The sequence below is a fragment of the Cricetulus griseus genome, chromosome 5 (assembly GCF_003668045.3).
Source record: "Cricetulus griseus strain 17A/GY chromosome 5, alternate assembly CriGri-PICRH-1.0, whole genome shotgun sequence".
NCBI classification, from domain to species: domain Eukaryota; kingdom Metazoa; phylum Chordata; class Mammalia; order Rodentia; family Cricetidae; genus Cricetulus; species Cricetulus griseus.
Genome location: NC_048598.1, coordinates 168992802 through 169015065, shown reverse-complemented (window position 1 = coordinate 169015065; position 22264 = coordinate 168992802). Strand labels below are relative to the sequence as shown.

Sequence of the window (22264 nt, the reverse complement as noted above, 5' to 3'; positions counted from 1 at the left end):
GACCAGCTGAAATGTCAAGGCTTATGACTGTACTGAATCATTACTGGATTCCTGGACTTTTCATTCACAGCCAGCCATTGTTGGATTAGCTGCACCACAGCCTATAAGTCATTCTAATAAATCCCCTGAGATTAATTCTATAAGTTCTGTTACTAAAGAAAACCCTAATACAGTTTTTCCCCCCTTCTTTAAGGGGCTCTGACAACTTCTTTATAGAGATTTAAATCCTTTCAGATTCTGCTAGCTCTTTTAAGGCTAAACTGACAAGACACAGGTCTGTCAACCCAGTAACCTCTCTCTCTCTCTCTCTCTCTCTCTCTCTCTCTCTCTCTCTCTCAAAATAACCCCTAGACACTCCCCTTATGCTGCCCTACAAGATCGGTATGCAGCGGGTTCGAGCTGTCTTTTGCTCGAACCGCCATGGCAGGTGGGTGAAAGACCCGAGCTAACATGGGGTTAGCTTGTTAAATTACAATAAAGCCTCGTGCAGTTTGCAGCAAGCTCTCGAATCCGCCTGGTGATTGGGATGACCGTGGTCGTGGCCTGGAACCCCGGATACCTGAGTTTTCCAGGGGTCAAACAAAGTTTGATAGGGGTGGCATGGGTAAAAACATTCCTTGATAAAAACTATCTCTCAGGCAACTCTAAGTTCTTGTACAATGTGACAGTTTCAGCATCATATATGTAGAGTGAGGACATGGCCCCTCCAAAGTTGAGGGGAAGGGTTTTGTTGTAGATATGAGGGAGAAAACAGCCAGAGGCATCTGGAAAAGAGTCCAGACAGAGAAAGAGGTAGACTAAATATGGCTAACAGTTTGAACCCAGCCACAGAGAAAAGAGGGGCAAGAGAGGAAGACAAAACAAAACAAAAGAGCCAAAGGAGAACTTGGCTGAAATAGCTGTGTTATACAGGAAAGAGAAGCTGGGGGAGGGAAGCCCAAGAGCTGGAGAAGCTTAGGGAGTGAGGTGAGAAGAGCCACAGGTGGTTGTGATGTTAGGAAGTCTAGACGCCAGCAGGTGTGTTGGTATGCTAATAGTCACCACAGTTAGCCCATGGTCCCCAGTTTCTTTTGGATCAGACAATTGTTAAGGAAAAACAGCAGCAGAAACAACAACAAAACACACCAGCACTATATTGAGAGACCTCTCCGAGTGTAGTGAAAGATTTAACAGAAGGCGGAATTCATTTCACATGAATTCCAAAGAGATGGCACCTGGGCTGTGAAATAACCTTTTGAAAATAGTGACGGTTATCTGAGATGCAGAACAGTCTTCAGAGGTACCTAGCAAATCAGAAGTTTTCAATGAGAATTGCTTAGGTAATGGTTCCTTCAAACAATTGCAGATAAAAGGTTTTGGTATGTGGAAATTGATTTGCTAAAGGTACCTTTTGTGTAACAATAAAGAAGCTGTTTACCCAGCCATGAGGCAGTCTTTCCTGTTGCTACTAAAACCTTCAGCTTGTTAGCTGGAGTGACTCTTCACTGACGTGAATAATACCGACGACAGAGAAAGGTTAAGCTTCAAATACCTAACTCTTTTCCATTCCCCAATAATACCAACAACAGAAAGCATCCTACAACCACCCACTAGTACAGAAACTTACATTTTAAGAACAATAAATCGGGCGTTGGTGGAGCATGCCTTTAATCCCAGCACTGGGGACGCAGAGGCAGACGGATCTCTGTGAGTTCCTGGCCAGCCTGGTCTCCAGAGCGAGTGCCAGGATAGGCTCCAAAGCTACACAGAGAAACCCTGTCTCGAAAAACAAAACAAAACAAAACAACAACAACAACACTAACAACAAAAATAGACACTCAGAAATGTCCTTAGTTGTGAGTGTACCTACAACCTTGTTTACAAAGCCGCAATGAGTTGGAGTTTTTGAAAAGACCACTATGATTTCGACAGTGTTAGTCACAGCCGTTACGTGCAACAACACAGGACACGATGCTACACATTCTTTATTTGGAATTGAGTACCGTGAAAACATTTTTAAAAAGAGGCCAAAACAATAATGTCCTACTGAGCTAGGCACTCTGGCACTGAAAGCGTGAACGACCCAAGGTAACGATGTCGTCACCAAGGGACTACCGTTAGAGCCCAAGTCCCTTGACTCCGGGACTGATGTTTTCCACTAATTGTGCTCCTCTCTCTCTATCTGAGAGCTGCAAGTGCAAAGGGCTGGAGAAGGCAGGAGACTTCTATGAGCCAAATCTGCCAGGTGGGGATGCTCTCAACCCTGAAGGTCCTCGGCAACCGCCCGTGACACTTTCTTTTGTTTTGGCGGAGCAAGATGAAAACTGCAACCACAGACCCCAGGGACCAAGAACTGGAACTAGGTACCGCTTGCTATGGTAACTCTCTCTTCCTCGGCCGGGGCCAGCCGGCCTGCCCTCTCTCACTTCTCCCTTCCGCCAGGCCCCGGCGCATCCCCACTCCCCATCCCTCGGTCCTCCCTTCCTTCCTTCACCCGGTCCGCACTGCACACCCAAGTTCCGTGTCCCCGCTCCCTCCAGTCTTAGCTCGGGTTCGCGGCACTGCACGCGCGCTCCAGCTGAGACTTCGGTCGGAGCCAGGGAAAGCGCGGGTGCCGAGTGGGTCCTGGGGCTCCTCAGGACAAAGCACGACTTAGACAATGAGGACCGTGCCTCCTCCCCGGAGGAGCGCCGCCGGCTCCGCTCCCCTCGGGCGCCTACGGAGCGCGCGCGTGTTTACACTTTCCTACCCCCGGCGGCGGATCCGGGGGGCATTCCAAACCGTTACTCCGCCCGCCGGGGTGGGACCAGCCCAACGGCTGAGCCTGCGCTCTGGGCCGGCCGGCATCGGCGGACTACAAATCCCAGGAGGCCTCGCGCCTCAGGGGCGGGCAGCGGCTGACCTCCCCTCCGCTCTTCCCTCTACTTCCTATTGCCGTTCAACGGCAATAGGTGTCCCTCATACAGCCGAAGGCTGCCTCCTCCGGGGAGCCCTCGTGTCCCCGCTCTTTCTGCCTCAGCTCTGGCTATGCCTGACTCCCTCGTAAGAGTCGGGTGGCGGCGGCAAGGGAAGGAAGCCCCAGCAAGCGACCCGAGAGCACTTCCGTCTCTGGGCTCCGGAAGGTAGAGCGCACGCGCTTGCTGCGACTGCGGAGCGACTCACTTCCGCTCCCACTGTGCCCTGCGAGCCGAATCATGGATCACACTGGTAAGGAGGCGGAGGCAGCGGGGGTCCTGGTTTCGGGCCCCCTTGGCTCGTGTGGGACTGCTCGCCCGGGGGGCATAGGGGCTCCCCTTCCCTCGCGGCGCCGGGCCGTGGCGGGGAGGACGCGAGCTCGCAGGCCCGGTGCGGGCTGGGCCTGCTGCCCCGGCCTACCCTTGGGAGCCGTGCCTCGGTCCCCGAGACCGGCTGCCCCGCCGCGGTGCCGCCGAGCCCGCTCTCCCGACACTGCGCCGCGCAGGCTCGCCGCGAACGGGAGAGGGCCAGTTTGTTTGTTGTTTGTTTGTTTGTTTTCCCCCATCCCATTCCGGTTGCGCTGCCCTTATAGCCGGCTGGACTTCACTTAGGGAATTGTAGAAGCGCCCGGACGCCGGGCGAGAGGGGGTTGGAGACTTCCTGCTGCCTCCCGACTTCGGGGAGCTGCTGCTCTGCTGTGCTCCTCCCTGTGGTGGTTGTCTCTGGGTTTTCACGGACTAGAGGTTAGAGAATCGGATGTAGGTTTCGAAGTGATCAGCGGAGCATCTTTTCTAAACCCAAAGCATGCCCCACCCTTCGGCCGTGGTCCATTTGCATCTTTGGGGGACATATACAAAAAAATAATTAAGATCAAGACATTTCCATCGCGTATTCCAAGTAATAGTGGCTTCAGACTTTGTTTCTGCTAGCTTCGTCTTCTTTCTTAGTTATTGAATGAGTGCATTTGGCTTTGAGTGTTTCAGACATACAGACAAGCAGGAAGAAAAGGCCTTTTCTTTAAGAATTGATGGAGATGCCCTCAGTCTTCAAATAACTACTTAATTATATAATTGCTTGCAGATACTTGTAGGCTTGGAGATAGAATGATGGGCTGGTAAACAATAGGACTGTGTCCTTGCCTTCGAGTATACATACATTCTATCAAAAGCGACAGGGAGGTTGGTTTCTTTTTAAAAAAACCGCTTACAGAGTGTGGTGAGTACTTCAAGAAAACAGGTGCTTACGGAGTAGAAATTTCAGACAGTGCCAGGGAAAAGTGTTTCTGGAATGATAAGACGTGGAGAAAGGCAGATGTCTGCGGTCTAGTTAGCAAGAGGAAGAGCCCAAGTTGAGATGAGAAAGAACACGTTACCTCGTTCAGGAATTTGAGAATCATGGTAAAGGGTTTAATTTTAAGTGGCTACAAAGAAATTGCACAAAACTAGGAGTATAATAATTTTAAAAGTAATCCCAGCTCCTCTATGGAGAATGGTGTAGGAGAGGAAGAACAGGAATCACCAGAGGGAGGCTCACTTTAGTCAAAGTGTAGCTCAGTGATAGAGCACTTACCTAACTAGCACAGGTCCTGAGTTTAATCCCCAGCAATGCTGTCGGGGGGAGGGGGGGGAGTTGGGGCTGTGCACAGACAATGGGCAGTTGCAATAAATATTTTGATCGAGAATCCAACAACCACTAGTGGATTGGTTTGTGTGGAAGTATGTGAGAGAAATGAGAAAAAACTGAGTTTCTCATTAGAGTGTCTTTTAAAAATTCCAGTTTCTAAGTTATTAATTAAAGGTTGCCCCCAGAGAGATACAAATCATTCTAACATGAAAATAATCACTATAAGCTAGCTAGATTTTTTTAAAAGAGTTTCCAGCCAGCTATCCTTTCTGCTTAACATTGGCTTTTCTAGGTTTTAAATTACTTATTAGGCAGTCGCCTTAATGTTTCAGTGTTAATTGCTGTACATTTTGAGGGAAAAAAATCAAACTAAGTGGAATGACTCAAACTTTCACAAGACTCAAATACAAATTTGAAAACTATTTGAATCACAGAGCCTTTGGCAAATCAAGAAAATGCCAGTTAGCTAGTTAATTGACATTTCCTGACTGGATAGGCTTCTCAGAGTAATGATTTTAATGTCAAAGGGTCAAGAGGTCTTGTAAATGGAAGCATTGAAATAGAATTTTGCCAGAAATAAACAATTCCAGAAATCCCTCCCTCCCTCCCTCCCTCTTTTTTTTTTTTTTTTTGAGATAGGCTTTCTCTGTGTAGCCCTGGCTATCCTGGAAGTCACTCTGTAGAGACTGCTGTTTTTTTTAAAGCTACTGTTTGCCTCACAGACTTCAAGTGACAGCATTCGGGGCTGGAGAGATGGCTCAGGAGTTAAGAGCACTGGCTGTACTTCCAGAAGACCTGGGTTCAGGTCCCAGCACCCAGATGGTAGCCTCAAGTTTCAAGGGGATCTGACACCTTCACGCAGACATACATGCAGGCAAAACACAAATGCACATGAAATAAAAATAAAATTATTAGAAAAGAAACATTGGGCTCTTAAAAGGGCTAGGCTGGCTGTTCAAATAATGGAGAGCTCAGTTGTGTGAGGTAGTTGAAAAGTGCAGATAAAGCGTGCTATTTTCATTAACAAAGGTAATACCACTAAGAATCTTTTAATACCCGAAGGGCAACAGCTTCGTTTTCATGCAAGGGAAAAAGATCATCTGTCATATGTCTATAGCTGGTAGGTACTTCTGTATGGATGAGTTAATACAGTGAAGACTGCTGAAATACATGAACAGACATAAAAAGATCATCTGTCATATGTCTATGGCTGGTGGGTACTTCTGTATGGATGAGCTAATGCAGTGAAGACTGCTGAAATACATGAACAGACATTCTATCAATTTTAGTGCAGTCTTGAAGGTTGATCAAAATGTGTTTGTTTTGTTCAAGATTGTATCTATTCATGTAAAATCCCCTTTTCATGAAAAATTTTAAGAGGAGTTTGCTGTTACACTAGAAAGTAGACAGATGTTTAATTATTGAGACCCATTTTGAATTACATTTGGCTTTAATGGATGTAATGTGGACATTTGGGCTTTAAGTCTTGATTGTAATTCTTGCAGGAACTCTGATCAGTAATTTGTGTTTGAAATGTTACAATTTTAAAGTTACATTTGTATTTCCTATTTTTAAGCACTTAAGGTAAAATTGAGTATTTGTTTTGTTTTGTTTTTTGTTTTTTTGAGACAGGGTTTCTCTGTGGCTTTGGAGGCTGTCCTAGAACTAGCTCTTGTAGACCAGGCTGGTCTCGAACTCACAGAGATCCTCCTGCCTCTGCCTCTCGAGTGCTGGAATTAAAGGCATGTGCCACCAACGCCGGGCTGAGTATTTTGTGTTACATATCTTTATGTACTTGGAAACAAGTACATCCATCAGATTGAGTGTTGGATTTCTAATTTTGTTTGTCTTTATGTAAATTTACTAAGTTTACTGGGTGGATACTTTGCAGGCTTAATAATTAGATACATATTTAGAGGCAATTTTGTTTTTTCTCCTTTATATTTAAGAATCTATTACAATATGTATCAGGTTTTTTTCATTTTTATTTTATTTTTTAATAATTTTATGTACATTGATATGAGGGTGTTAGATTCCCTAAAACTGGAGTTATAGGCAGTTATTAGCTGCCAATCCCTGTCCTCTGGAAGAGTGGCTGGTATTTTTAATTGCTGAGCCATCTCTCCAGTTCCTTCTTGTACTTTAAAAATGTTTATGTTTCTGTAAATTACTATGGGAATTTTTAGTGTTCAAAGTTCTAGAAAGAGATAATACTTCTGTAACTTGTCAGCTTCTGAAAGGGTTCCATGTTCAAAGGGTAACCAAAAGCATTGTTTTAAAGGGTAACTCCAAATGAGGAATAGTAGGTCAGTCTGGTATTTAAAATCACAACCAAGATCTTTAATTTATTGTTTGATGTTGATTTTATCTTTATATTTGTAGAACAATTTTCAAAAAGAAAAGTGAAAGAAATTACAATTTCTTCTGTTCCATTCATTATAGACAATGAGTTACAAGGCACTAATAGTTCTGGATCCTTGGGTGGTCTTGATGTTCGAAGAAGAATTCCCATAAAACTCATCTCCAAACAAGCCAACAAAGTTAAACCTGCACCTCGAACTCAAAGGACTATTAGGATGCCTGCAAAGGTCCCACCAGGTGATGAAGGTAACAGTTGTATTGTTTTATCTGAGTGCACCAGTTAATCTACTTGATTTTATTTACTTAAACCTATTTAAAAAATTTTTAACCTATTTTCTAACCGTTTTTTCTCCCTTTGTAAGCCCCCTTATGATCTTTTCAAAGAATCTAATCAATATTGCAGAGAGCATTATATTAAAAGTAAAATTTGTTTTCACAATCCTTTCCAAAGCTAGTATCTGTTAAGATGGTGATGGGTGATGATGGCACACACCTTTAAACCCAGCACTTGGGAGGCAGAGGCAGGTGGATCTCTGAGTTTGAGGTCAGCCTGGTCTACAGAACTAGTTCCAAGGCTACACAGAAACTTTGTCTAGAAAAAAACAAAAACATTAGGGTGGGGTGAAGGGGTTATTTAGCCACTTATGGTGACCCATGCCAGAAATGCCAGTACTTAGAAAGCTGAGGCAGGAGGATTGCTCAGTTGTAGTTTGATGCCAGACCCTGTTGCAAACAAAGGTGTTTTAACTTCTTTCTGCCTATTTGTTTCACTGTAACTTGACTTGAGGGATGGCAAGGTTAGTGGGTGAGGGCAATTGGCACATAACCCTGTTGACTTATGTCAATCCCTAGAACTAATGTAAAAGAGGAAGACGAGAACTGATGTCCAGAAGTTGTTTTTAAAGACCTGATTGTACATTTTAGAATTTATCAGTTCCTGCTCAGTTACTCTTCAGAAAGGGTTTGTTAGTTTACCCTCACACACACCGTTATTTCTTACTATTAAACTTTTTTTTTTTTTTTTTTGAGACAGGGTCTCCATCCTTGACCTTGAGTAGTCTTGCTGCCACAGCCTTCTGAGTGCTGTGATAATAGGCAGGGGCCACTGTGCCCATGACAGAAACTGAAGTGGATGGGTGCCATTTCTTGCCTCAGTTCCATCATCTTACTTTTGATTGGTGCCCATCTCTTAGCTTTTGAGTTCTTTGTGAAAGTGGCAGTGTTAAATGTCTGTGTAGTTCATTTATCTTTTGAATTTAATATGGATAAAACATTACTGTAAAGAATTTGAACATTCTAGGTAGTCTGTTAACTAGAGTTTGCTGTTTCACTTTCCTGTCTTTCCATTTAATTAGAAGTCAGCAAAGTGGCCTACATGTCAGATTTGGTTCCTTTAAAAAAGTAAAGTTCCCATTCATTTGGTTATTGCCCATGGCTGCCTTCCCACTACCATGGCAGAGTGGAATAGATTGATGTGACGTAGAAAGCCTAAAATTTGCACTGTGTGACCATTTATAGCAACAGTTTATCCCATGTTTTAGAGCATTTATGGAGATATATATATATATATATCTCCATATCTTTTTAAAAGTGAGGTCTTGCTTTTTAAATTTTTACTCAAACAGTTCACCAGCTCCCCAAATACTGGGTAATCTGTCTTTTCCTTCCAGAATGGAATCTTGCTGTTAGCACATATTCAAGTTCTAGGAGGACTTGTCTTACTCCTAAGTTTTGTTCTTATGATCTGTTTCTCTTCAGAACCAAACTGCTTTCATTGTGTTTTATAACGTATTCTACTGTAAGCTTCCTCTCATATACTAAGGTAGTAGATTTGAAGTTAAATGTTGTAAATCACAGTAGTGAGTTTGGATGTGCTCAGTGATATAGTACATGCTCAGCATGCACAAAGGCTGGCTGAGAACAGCAGCGTAGGCAGATGCTGCACTATTGTAATCTAGGCTTCCCCACCCATGCTGACCTTTAGTCAATTATTTTTTGACTGCACATAATATACTTTGTATAATCAAAGTGCAAAAAAGCCAAGTTCCCCCTTCTGTACTTCTTCCTGTAGGCAGAATTTTTTGTTGGGACTGCGATTCCCAAATAACCACTGCAAGACTTCTTATTAATTATAAAAGCTAGACCAGTAGCCCAGGTTTATTACTGACCTGCTCTTACTACTTAAATTAAGTCATTTCTTTTGACCTGTGTGTTGTCCTAAGGCTGTGGCTTTTACCTCTCTTGCATGTCCTGCTTCCAGCAACTCCTCTGACTCTACCCTTCTTCCCAGCATTCTCTCTGCCATGAAAAATCCTGCCTAGCCATTGGCTAATCAGCTTTATATTAACAATGAGCACAACACATATTTACCATATGTACGAAGATTGTTCTACAGCATTTTCCTCTAGGCATTTCACCCACATTCCAAAGCCATACAGCCTCTTTTATAGGGGACCTACTATTGCTCTTATAAGAGAGCAAACTGATCTGAAAGATAGTTTTTGAATTTAAAAAATATTTTCTTATTCTAAAATTGATCAAAATGGAGTTTTGGGTGTAAGTATGATAACTGTAAATACCTGCTTAATGATAAGAGAACAGCTTGTGCCACTCCAAAAAGTGGTCATGTGTGCCATGTTTCCCTAGACCACTGACCTCATTAATTTTCTGGGTTTGGCATGCTGATTTTCTTTAGCTTGAATTTTAATGACCACTGTTTTTATGAAGCTTAAATGGGTCATATAAGAGCTTAGGGCACTCGTCACAAGAAAGCCATGGCTTTGAACTATATAGTTTTGTTGGGATTAGTTAAAAAGTATAGTGTAGCCGGGTACATGCCTTTAATCCCAGCACTTGAAAAACAACAAAAACTGGCTTGACTTTCTGTGTGTGTGTGTGTGTGTGTGTGCACACATTAGTAGTTGTGCACAAAGTATGTGCTTTGGCCACTCTGTTTACCAGCTCTAAGGCCAAGGAAACCTTGATTGATACCTTAGATTTATTTATTTATTTATTTATTTATTTATTTATTTATTTATTTATTTATTTATGAGACAGGGTTTCTCTGTGTAGCCATAGTTGGCCTGGAACTTGCTCTGTAGATCAGGGTGGCCTTGAACTCAGAGATGCACCTGCCTCTTCCTCCGAAGTGCTGAGATTAAAGGTGTGTGCCACCATTGCCCAGCGGTATTTTTGTCTTCTTAGCTTTACTTGGGTAATTGGAATCTACCTGGACTTCCCATCAGACTGTTCATGGTTTGTGTTGTTTTGCTTGAGATTAGAGGCTTGCTGTCAACTTTTCAATTAGACTAGAAATATTCCGCCCATTTGATCTTCATAGTGTCCTGTTACATGATATTTATATATGCTGTAAATGACCAGATACTGGTAAGTATTTTGCCTCTTGCAGTCTGGGTTGTTGACTAGGGAGAGGCTTTAGCTAAAAGGATCAAGTGTATTCTTTTCATCTGTTATTTCTGAAACTATTCCCTCTTTGAGGGGCAGTCATAAAAAGCCTGTAGAATTTATTTAATCCTTTGGCAATCAGATCAGTCTCTTGTGGCTTAATACCACTTTTGTAGGTGCTTTAGAATAGATGATGATAGTACTTTAAAATTTGGGCAATAAACTTAATGGCAAGGTTTTATAATAGAGACGTGTGTGGAGTTGATGAGAGCATTGAGTAAGACGCTTATATGGTGGTTTCAATATACACTGCACATCATCCTCTGTAAAGTCCTACAGATGGACTAGATGATCACCAGGCTCAGTTGGCATTGTAAACTAGTTTTGATTTCATGTTCTTAGATCTTTGAAAGTCATCAGAAACATTTTTCGGTAAATAGGTCTATTTTGTCATGTAAATATTACTTTAACAATGAAATTTGAAGTTGCAAAGTGTAATATAACTTTTTTTCTCAGAAGGATTTGATTATAATGAAGAACAACGGTATGACTGTAAAGGAGGCGAACTCTTTGGAAATCAGCGAAGATTTCCAGGACATCTTTTTTGGGATTTTAAGGTATAACTAAAAATAAAAAAATAAGTATTAAGTACTGATATAAATTTTTAGTATGTCTATAACTTAGCACACACATAAGTTCACTTGCTTGTTTCTATATCTTCCAAAATAATTTGAGGTAATTTTTCAATAAACCAAGTAAAATCAACTACCACTATTTAAGGAGAATAAGCAAACGGAGTTATACTAAGCAGCTTTTATTTCTGTTTGTAGTAACAACTGTTATAGAATTCCAACCATTTCACTGTGTGAATTGATAAGTACAATTTTCAGAATTGCTTAAAGAGAAAATTTTAATTATCATTTTAACAGATAAACATCTTAGGTGAAAAGGATGATACTCCAGTTCATTTCTGTGACAAATGTGGATTGCCTATTAAAGTCTATGGGAGAATGGTAAGTACAGAGAAAGTGTAGTTTTGTAGATGATCCACACCTCTCTGTAGAAGTCGGATTCTGAAATAGAGCTTACTTTTTTTTTTCTTTTTGGTTTTTTCGAGACAGGGTTTCTCTGTGTAGCTTTAGAGCCTATCCTGGCACTCGCTCTGGAGACCAGACTGGCCTCGAACTCACAGAGATCCGCCTGCCTCTGCCTCCCGAGTGCTGGGATTAAAGGTGTGCGCCACCAACACCCGGCAAGCTTATTATTTTGTATAACTAATTTTAAAACATAGTATGCACAAAGAAGCTAAGGAAAGTTTTATAATACTATGAATTTAACATACTTATTCTTTACTCTTTTGGAATAGTTTCAGGAGAAACACAGTAAGATAAAGCACATTTAGTGTTCTTTTCAACATTGATGGGTTCACATACCTATCTGAGAATAGAAGCAGGTGCCAGGCAATCTGGTTATCCTAGTACTCTGAAGGTTGAGGCAGAGGGATCATTAGATCAAGGCCTGCCTCAGGTACATCAGAGCTTAAGGCCAACCTGAAGTACACCTGAAATCCTGTCTCCAAAAATGAAAAGCAAAGCATTAGCAGATGTACATAGATTTATTGGGAAAAGAGCCAGAGTTTTCAAAACATTTTCAAAAACTTGTGCACACCTTTAATTTGAGCACTCAGGAGGCAGAGGCAAGCAGATCTCTGAGTTTGAGGCTGGCCTGGTTTCCAGAGTGAGATCCAGGACAGTCAGGGCTACGCAGAGGAACCCTGCCTCAGGGGGGAAAATATCAATCAGTCAAACAAACAAACAAATAAATAAATGTTAGCTGCTACTGGTGTATAGTCATAAGTTCTCATTTAAATAATTCCTGTGTGCTTTCTGTCTGTTCTGTTACTGAAATATTCTAAATTGTTCTGTGTGCTTTCTGTCTGTTCTGTTACTGAAATATTCTAAATTGTTCTAGGATGCTAACTATAGTATTTTTTTGTCCACAGATTCCATGCAAGCATGTCTTTTGCTATGACTGTGCTATTTTACATGAAAAAAAGGGAGATAAGATGTGCCCAGGGTAAGATGTGGTCATCTTTAGATTATCTAATAGTAGTGGTTTATAAGCAAGCTGGGTTTGAAGGTTATGAGTGATGGAAATAGACAAGGATGCAAATGTGCTGCTGGCTGAGTTGTCTTAGCCTTCTCTGCAAATAGAGCTAACCATTGTTAGCTATTCAGAGTAGCTAAAATGATAAACTCTCTTTGGCACCATAGGAATGGTGTTGGAAACAAGAACCATTGTTTTGTTTGTTTGAATGGAATACGGAACCAAGTAAAGTATGGTTGGTGATTAAGAACAGTGTCTTTGCTGGGTGGTGGTGACACACACCTTTAATCCCAGCACTCCAGAGGCAGAGGCAGGTGGATCTCTGTGAGTTCGAGGCCAGCCTGGTCTCTAGAGTGAGTACCAGGATAGGCTCCAAAGCTACACAGAGAAACCCTATCTCGAAAAACCAAATAAATAAATAAATTACTAATTGTATGTGAATAATGTGTGGCAGTGTGAGCATGTGTGTAGGGGTCAGAAGGCCACTTTGTGGACTAAGCTCTCTTCTTTCAACTTTACATATGTTCTGAGGTAGAACTTGGATTAGCAGGCTTGCATAACAAGCACTATATACCTGCTGAGCTGTCTCACTGGCCCCAGGGTTGGAATCCTTGAGTTCAAGTCTCTGTTTTGCTATTTATTAGCTATGTGATGTAAGCTGGGTTTTACATCTGTAAGCCCACTAGGTGTGTTATATTTAAGATTAGATGGAACAGTAGAATCTGGTATATAATAAACACTATGCCTATATAAGTTCTTACTATAACAAAACAGGTATGTTTTAAGTGATATAACATGATAGACTCAGAGTTACGCATCACGATGTCTATTTTGGGTTGGCTCTAGAATAAAATGGAATTTATGTTAATTTAGAACCCCTGATAAGGAAGCCTTGAGAAAAATGGAGTGAAACTTGTTGGATTAGCTTGCAGCTTCTCAGTTTGTCTCTAAACCCACACTTGAAAGTACCCCAAGCATTGTGTCGGTTGCTGATAAAGATATAAACAACTATAATGAAAGATTTTTCCCCTTATGGTGTAGTGTATGGACATTGCTAGGTAATAAGGGATGATTTGTTATTACCCAATGACAACTGAGTTTCTTAGCATATTTTGCTGGGTTTTTAAAGTTACAGATTATAAACTATATACCGTGTTAAAAGAATAGTTCCATAGACTTATAATTCAGAAGACTGTGAAATTGGAAGTATGTATTATAGTCGTTGGTGGGTGTTTTCTCTAATGCCTATTTCCCAGCCAGTGTACGTTCACTTTAAAGTTATCTAGCAATGTGCTTGTTCCATTAAGATAAAGGACTAAAATGTGATAAAACACTACCTATAATGAACTTTAAAAGGTTTTCTCTTTTCTATATTCTAATATTAATATTAATATTAATATTTAAAAGCAGGATTTAGTTTTCAGGTAACTGTCTTCCAGTATGCACCTCACTTAATGTAGTCCTTAGCTATCTAGAGAGAAGCCTGTTCAGTCCCAGTTCAGGAAGTAAAGCTAGCAACCAGAATTAGTATAGGTAGTATATATTACTGCTTTTAAGTAATATATTTCAAAAGACAAGACCTTAACCTATTTTACATGGAGATGTTTCTGGGTGTATAGTGAGTTAGATGTGGAAAAGCAAGAAATGTGCACAATGGTCCCAAAGGAGAAACACACTAGCTTCAAAAGCACTAGCTCTACAGTGAGGTGGGCAAAGAGACAACTGAACTTGGCAGATCCCTTACCATTCTTGGATACAGATCATAGTGTAGCTAGAGAAAATTAGTGAGTTCTAAGTTTTGGGAAACAGAAGGTCTCTTAAAACATTCTCTTAAAACCAACCATGGTGGTATAATTCACAGTTCTAAGGTAAAAATATCTCAGGTTGGTAGAAATGCTAATGATTAGTGAGTGAGACAAATGGAAAAGATTAAAGATTCACTAACAGTAATTAAATACTCTTTTAGTTTTTGCAGCTATGTAACTTTTTGGGGGGTGGGGTTTCAAGACAGGGTTTCTCTGTGGGTGTGGAGGCTGTCCTGGAACTATCTCTTTTAGACCAAGCTGGTCTTGAACTAAGAGATCCATCCGCCTGCCTCTGCCTCCCGAGTGCTGTGGGATTAAAGGTGTGTGCCACCAATGCCTGGCAATTTGTAACTTTTTTAAAAGATAATTTACTTATTTTATGTATATTGGCATTCTGCATGCATGTATGTCTGTGTGAGGGTGTCAGATCTTGGAGTTACAGACAGTTGTTAGCTGCCATGTAGGTGCTGGGAATTGAATCAAAGTCCTTTGGAAGGACAGTTAGTGATCTTAACCACTGAGCCATCTCTCCAGCCCAACATGTAACATTTTTTAAAGAAAGCAAAAGGTAAAAATAAATGTGCTCTTTTGTATTCTGTTTTTAATCAACTTTTCCCTTCCTGTTCAGCTGTAGTGATCCTGTGCAGCGGATTGAGCAGTGTACACGAGGTTCTCTCTTCATGTGTAGCATTGTTCAAGGTTGCAAGAGAACATACCTGTCTCAGAGAGACTTACAAGCTCACATCAACCATCGCCATATGAGAGCTGGAAAGCCTGTTACCCGTGCTTCACTTGAGAATGTTCATCCTCCTATTGCCCCACCACCAACTGACATCCCCGATCGGTTCATCATGCCACCAGACAAGCATCACATGAGCCATATTCCTCCAAAGCAGCACATCCTGATGCCACCACCTCCTTTGCAGCACGTGCCCCATGAGCACTATAATCAGCCACATGAGGATATTCGTGCTCCTCCAGCAGAATTGTCTATGGCTCCACCTCCACCTCGTTCGGTCAGTCAGGAAACCTTTCGTATTTCAACAAGAAAGCACAGCAATTTAATAACTGTCCCTATTCAGGATGACTCAAGTTCAGGTGCTAGAGAACCGCCACCTCCTGCCCCAGCACCTGCTCACCATCACCCTGACTATCAGGGCCAGCCAGTGGTGTCCCACCCTCACCATATTATGCCTCCACAGCAGCACTACGCACCGCCCCCACCTCCTCCACCACCAATAAGCCATCCAATGCCACACCCTCCCCAGGCTGCAGGGACTCCTCACTTGGTGTATAGCCAAGCTCCACCTCCACCAATGACCTCTGCTCCACCACCAATAACCCCTCCCCCTGGACATATGATTGCCCAGATGCCACCTTATATGAATCATCCTCCTCCAGGACCCCCCCCACCTCAACATGGAGGTCCACCTGTAACTGCACCCCCCCCTCACCATTACAATCCTAACTCTTTACCCCAGTTTACTGAAGATCAAGGAACTCTGAGCCCTCCATTTACACAACCAGGAGGAATGAGTCCCGGTATATGGCCTGCACCACGAGGGCCACCACCACCTCCACGAATGCAGGGCCCGCCTTCTCAAACCCCACTTCCTGGACCACATCATCCAGATCAAACAAGATACAGACCATATTACCAGTGATAATAGTGTTTTGAACTGAAGATATGACAAGGAAAAAGATTAAATTAGTCAATCTTTTAATTAACCTTTTACTGCTGGGGGAAGGAAAAAATACCTCTCAGGAGGTGACTATAAAACACAAAGTCTTGTCCCTTAAAATAGTTTTAAATCTTGACCTTAGGATTGCTTTCAAATACTATAGTGCAGATACGTGGCTCGGTTGAGCACAAATGTATCTTAGCAACTGTTACTTTGGTGTGGCAAATTGACCCAGAAATGACCATTTGTAAAAAATTTGAAATTTTTTCACTGTTCCATTTTCAAAAATACTGCTTTTATTAAACCCAATGTTTAGTTTTTCTTGTGATGCATTTTGTTAACATATATAAGGATTAAATTTCAAGGTGGTTGTAAAAATGCTGTTTTTATGTAAATTTAAGTGCAGCCACGTAATTTTTTAAACCATTTATGTTTTACCACTATTTTTCCAAAATTAAAGTCCTAAAAGTAAAACTCTACTAAAATTGTTATCAGGCAGACTGTTATATGATAGGGAATTACTTCACATTTTAGGCACTGAAACTTCAAGGGGTATTAATTATGTAGTGCACTTCACTTGGTTTCCTTTTTGTCTTTGGACTGCCTCAGGAATGCCAAAATACATCCAAATTCCTATAGTGGTATAGTTGTTTGACATGTCCCAAGACATTCTAATCATAAGAAAATGATGGCTTTCCAGGCTCTAGGTAAACCACTGATAAGATGCTGGTGGTTTTCCTGAGTGGTTAGAGTTACATAATTTGTCACACTTAATCTCTTAAGATTATAATAGTGATATAGATATAACTTATTATATCACTTTATAGGGTTGTTGGAATGGTCTTATTTGGATGAAATGTCTTCTGTGTTCACTGTTCACTGTTAACCTACCTACCATATTTAGGGCTGACTAGGCTTTATTTAAATCTGCATTTCTCCATAGCAGTTTGGTTCTGTGCTTTATTGTGTCTTGTTTATGGGGTTATAAACTGCAACTTGAGTGCTGTAGAGGAATTTGACTAATGTATTAGCAAAGGGTGTTTTCTTGTAAAACCACAAACTAGCATTTACTCAGGTTTCATTGCTGTGGTGAGTTTTTTCCTCTAAGTTGAAATTTTTAAAACTATCATTTCCTTTCTTTTCTTTTTTTTTTTTTTTTTTTTTTTTTTTTTTGGTAAAGCATTTTAACATTGTAGCATGGAATCAATAGTGAAAACAACCAGATAATTTTGAATTGGACAGAAGAAAAGTAATAATAAGGTTGTGAATTTCAGTGCCGTGTAAGGTGCCTTTGGAGTCAGTGTTTGCATTATAGGGGCTTGTTACAGTCCATTGAGGATGACCACTCAGTCTAGACAGCTTTCCTGTGTAGAAGTCAACATTCTTAGGATATTATTATATATATCCTTTGGCTTGACTAAACCCTTGTGAAGCTTTTCTTCCCCCTTAAAATGGTGCATAATATAAACATGGTGTGTAGTATGCAGGTGTCATTTATTAGATAGTTTGTCATATATAAATTTAGAACATTGGTTTTTGACAAAGAATATATTGATTGGTAATTCACCATTTTCTGTCAGGTACAGGAGCATTCTCATGTTGGATGATCAGATGCAAAATCATTTCTGAACTTAGCACTGAAGTAGAAAATAATATAAACGCCATTTTAGCCTTGGCTGGCCAAAAATAACTAATGCAGTTTTTCTTGAGCAAGTGATTTTTTTCCCCCACATACAGCAGTTTGAGAGTCTGGTTTGCTCATGCACTATTTTTAGTGAGAAATTTTTTGTTATTAGAAGCATGGGAGTGAAATAGTGTGACATGGTGGTGAGTGTTTCTATCATATTACTGTAGGTACTTGGATTGGTGCAAACTTGATTCCTTTTTGTACCCGTTTAGGAGCTATTTAAATATTACTGTTAAAATCCTAATAACTCTGTTTCATGTAATTAGACAATAGCCGGATTCATGTAAGAGCTTCTTAGCTGTTCAGGAGAAGCTCTTGTGTTAAGATTTACTGGGGTGTTGGGTGTGGTAAGAAACCACTTCGCCTGTATTTTGGACCAAAAAAAAAAAATCATTATCATGAAAAAAATCCCACATTAGGACAATTCTTGTAGGCTTTAAACAACAATTTCAGTTATGTTAATAAGCATTATACTGGGAGGCAGGTCAGATGAATGTCTTGTAATAGACAAAATGTTAAGTGTTAGACTTGAATTCATCAGCTAATTGTTTGGATGAGGGTGGGTGGGTAGACAGATCCCAGGATTATTGTTAAGTGTTTCTGTTCTTAAGGAAAAAGTTGTGAATCCCAGTGCATTTCAGGGAAGCCTTTGAAGCTATCTATGATGGACAAAGTCTAAGTGTATGTATGTTTCATTAATTGCTCTTAAGACTACTGAGGTGACAGTTCAATTCTTTAACCAATAAAATGGAAGCATAAACACTGTTGCTGAGATGAGTTTCTAACCCAATGATGACACGTTTGGGAGATTGCAATGCCTGTAACCAAAGGGTTGGCTGGTGTATTTCTTTGGCATATTTGGTCAGAGTTTGGGAGAACTTTTCAGTATTTGGGAAAAGATCCATTTCTAAGATTGTAAAGAGCTGCTCTTATTTTTCCTGTAAAAGCTACATATTCACAATTGTGTAAATACTAGTCAGATATAATGGAAATATAAATAGAAGAGATTGGAGTGTTTTTATAATTCTTAAGTAGTGGCTGTTTGCTGTGAGGCGCACAGAACTGCTTAAAGAGTATCATACAGGTTTTAGAATAAGACCTTCACTTTTGTTTCAGATAATTTAACATCAAAAGTATGTGATAATTGTAAGTACCTAAAACAGATGTTTCTCAGATTGGTAATCAAATTAACAGATTGATATTAAAGGAGGTTTAGCAGTTATCCTCAAATGTACTCTATTCTGATTGAAATGAGCTTATTTTTATTCACTGGTTTGTAATGTTAAAATCTGACCTAGGCACCACACAGAATTTGCTTGTTAAGAATACTTATACAATCTAATAAACAATGCTGACTGTACTAAGCTTAGAGAGGAGTGCCAGATAAGGCAGGCAATTATTCTAAAGTACCCCCTAATAAAAACGGACTTGGTTTTTTAAAACCCCTTCAGTTTTCTCTCACCAAAGAGAGTGCTTTATGGAGAGTGCTAAAAGTACATGGTAATTCTCAAGTTCCACTGTCTCCTCCCCTTAGTTTTCAGGCGTCAGAATGACAGGATGAGGACTCACACGGGCAGAGCCTTCCTTTTGGAGACTGGTCAGCACCCCTGATGAGTAGTTAACTTGGACCTGCAGCTAGTTTTAGTTACAAATCTGACAACTAAATAGGCTCCATGACCTAGAAATAACCTAATCCCTGCTGAATGTGTTTCATAAAGTATATTTACAAATTTTATACTGGGATGTAGGATATATGGGTTTATTTACTAAAGTATTTACTCACTGGACAGTATTAAGCACTCGGGATGCACAGTCTTTAGAGACTGCCAATCATAAGTGCAAATCATGTACCATGTTAGGTGTTCGCCAGAGCCCAACTAGCATAATTGGTAGTTTGCTGCTGTACTTGGAATGGCATTGGGAAGATGAGATTGGAGCTAAGGTGGAGTCCTGTTGAGTGGGAGCAGAGCAAGTCCTCTTAAGGACTTGCCTGACATTTTAGTAATAGGTGAATAGAATAAATGAGTAGATGAGGTCAGAGGCAGAATTGGCTCAGGTAGAACTCTTGGCTAGCATTCACAAACGAATAGGTTTGCCCCCCAAGACTTGACAAAGTTATTAGCACTGAGGACCTTATTCTGATGACAAAAGCCTTTGTGACATCCCAAATAAAGGAGTGGGATGACCTGGTTCTTTGTAAAAAGGATTGATTATTCTGGCTGTATGTTAGGGAAAGACGGAAGCAGAAGCCAGTCAGGGTGTTTTAATGATACTAGGAATGAAGGTGTAGCATTGCAGTTATTAACTGGGTAACTTGAGGACTCTCTCTCTGTGTGTGTGTGTGTGTGTGTGTGTGTGTGTGTGTGTGTGTGTGTATACACAGAAAAGCAGACACCTATCATGTTAGATTCAGATACAAAAAGAATTTACAAAGTAGATAGGGTCCCTGCTCTTTAGCAGCCTACATTCTAATTCAAAAGATTTTGTTAAGTATTTGTTTTCAAGGTATAGAGGTCAAAGAATTTTTACCCTTAAAAAGGAATTACCAGGGCTGGAGAGGTCACTCAGTTAAAGATTACTGACTACTCTCCAGAGGACTTGGATTTTATTCTATAAATCCAGCCCCAAAGGACCTGATGGCTTCTGTCACAGAACACCCATACATAACAAAATTAAAAACGAATTACTAGCTTATAAATACAAAAATCACAAATAACTTAAAATTACAAAAATAAGACAATTCATAACAGCTTTGTAGGTTGTGTTTAATTGTACAATGTTAAATTAGCTTCAGAAGAAACAGCATGTAGCTATACTATTTCTGAGTTAAGTACTACCTGTAATTAGTTTTTAGACATTTTAACCTCTTTTGGGAGTTAGTTTCCTAGAACCTAAGCTAAGAACTACAGTGTAGACTACAAAGAATAGAATGACAACTTCTGCAACTATATCACCTGTTCTCTTTGAATCTTGTTTTAGTTTGCTTTCTTAAAATGTGAAGCTGAGCTGGGGAGAGGGGAAGGTAGTGACCTCCTGTGGTCCCAGCGCTTGGGAAATTGAAGAGAATCAGCAGACAGAGGTCATCCTCAGCCACATCATTCCAGGCTAGCCAAGGAAACCCGAATGTAAATAACCATAGAACTGGGGTGTATCTCAGCAGCAGTGTGTGTGAGGCTCTGAACTCAACCCTGGCCCCAAGAATCTTCACTATGTAAGGGCTATTTGGAGTGTTATTATAGGTTCTGGCTAGGATTTCCTCACACACAGATTTTGTTTTTCCTTTGGAGCTTGAAGAATAGAGTCATCATTCACAGAAGATAAAAGATGAAAAATTGGATCCATGGGGATGCTTTAAAAAAAGGACTTTTCCCTTTTGTGTTCAAGCACTGTAGAGTCAGGCTCCACCTCAAAATGTGTGAGTGAAGTGCAGCTCTGTCAGGCAGCAACGTTTATCAAAGCTAAATTCTAAGGTAATTATGGCAGATACTGGCTTCAGCTGATTTTTTTTTTTAATGACATTTATTATGTATACAGTGTGTTGTTGACATATATCTACACACCAGAAGAGGGCACCAAATCTCATTATAGATTGTTGTGAGCCACCATGTGGTTGCTGGGAATTGAACTCAGGACCTCTGGAAGAGCAGTCAGTGCTCTCAACCTCTGAGCCATTTCTCCAGCCCCTCAGCTGATTTCTTAATCTGAGTAATGTGTCTGCCCCTGGCTCTTTAGTTTCCTTTTCAATGTTGCTCTGCTTTCTTAAAGTTTTATTTTTATCTCTACCAACACAATATCCTATCCTCTCTCTAATCAGAGGTAGGATTTCTGTATTGCTTTCAGTTTTGGCTATGAAGCGAAGCAGACAAGTTAAGGCAGAGAGAGTCATAAATTCCCATTCCCCAAAATGCTGCTGCCTTAGAAGAAATAAACAATTGAGAATGAATTCAGTGAGCCTGTTAAGATGCTACGGTTAGCTGTGTTGTGATAAGGGCACTAGGACTGTAGCACTAGGACTCAAGCATGCCATTGCCTGAGAACTACAATATGAGGTAGAATCTTTCTTTGGCCCAACTCCACTGAAATCAGCTCCTATGAAGGAAAAGCTCTTTCTGTACTTTATGCCTAACAGACAAGCCTTTCTGGGTGGTCTCAGGTAAGAATGAATGTGTATTTTGACAGTGTTTAGAGGCTAGTCTAAAACAATGGGATCAGCATTCCCTTTCAGTAATTTCGTGTTTAATCGAGGACACTGAGTTGTGTGTCGATGCTGCTGTTTTAATTTTGAAGTGTCACATGAATATGTGCACATTTGCCACAAGAACAAGGCCAGTGAGCAACTCAAGGGTGCTGGGTCTCACTCTCCAGCAAAAAGCTCAACAACACTTCCTGCTCCGTGAGTTACAAACAAAACATGCCTTTTCCGATTGGCGTCTCTCCCAGTGAGACGAGGAAGCAATGATTATCTGTTCACATCTCTTTTCTCTGACCATCTTGCTTTGTCATTTTATAGCCCCATTGTCTTATATGATTTTCATACCAGGAAGTGAAGTAAGGAATTGCCTCTGAAGTCATTTGCATATTACTTTCATATATAGCATTAGGAAGAGTGTGTCTGTATCTAGCTGATAGGTTAGAAGTCTTAAAAACTGGGGTGGTAATAA

General features: G+C 40.7%; 1 protein-coding gene across 6 annotated transcripts; it reads left to right on the top strand.

The window, feature by feature from the left end:
• Positions 1 to 3033: 3033 nt before the first annotated feature.
• Cbll1 (Cbl proto-oncogene like 1) lies at positions 3034 to 18368 on the top strand. Of its 6 annotated transcripts, none has more exons than XM_027416985.2 (6): positions 3034 to 3186; positions 7000 to 7164; positions 10843 to 10940; positions 11253 to 11336; positions 12326 to 12399; positions 14863 to 18365. In XM_027416985.2, exons 1-6 carry the CDS (start codon positions 3174 to 3176, stop codon positions 15896 to 15898), a joined length of 1470 nt encoding a protein of 489 aa, XP_027272786.1. In that variant the 5' UTR covers positions 3034 to 3173; the 3' UTR covers positions 15899 to 18365. The 6 variants fall into 6 exon arrangements, with proteins under 6 accessions (XP_027272786.1, XP_027272785.1, XP_035301057.1 ...); XM_027416984.2 differs by having other exon boundaries at positions 3035 to 3186; positions 10840 to 10940; XM_035445166.1 differs by lacking the exon at positions 3034 to 3186 and adding an exon at positions 3527 to 3677 and having other exon boundaries at positions 10840 to 10940; positions 14863 to 18368.
• The last annotated feature ends 3896 nt before the right edge of the window (positions 18369 to 22264 follow it).

Excerpts from the sequence above, each read along its gene's own strand:
- Cbll1 (XM_027416981.2), top strand. The coding sequence starts at position 5,728 with ATGAACAGACATAAAAAGATCATCTGTCATATGTCTATGGCTG. Across the intron at positions 11,337-12,325 it reads TTAAAGTCTATGGGAGAATG|ATTCCATGCAAGCATGTCTT; the intron begins GTAAGTACAGAG and ends TTTTGTCCACAG. Across the intron at positions 12,400-14,862 it reads GGAGATAAGATGTGCCCAGG|CTGTAGTGATCCTGTGCAGC; the intron begins GTAAGATGTGGT and ends CTTCCTGTTCAG.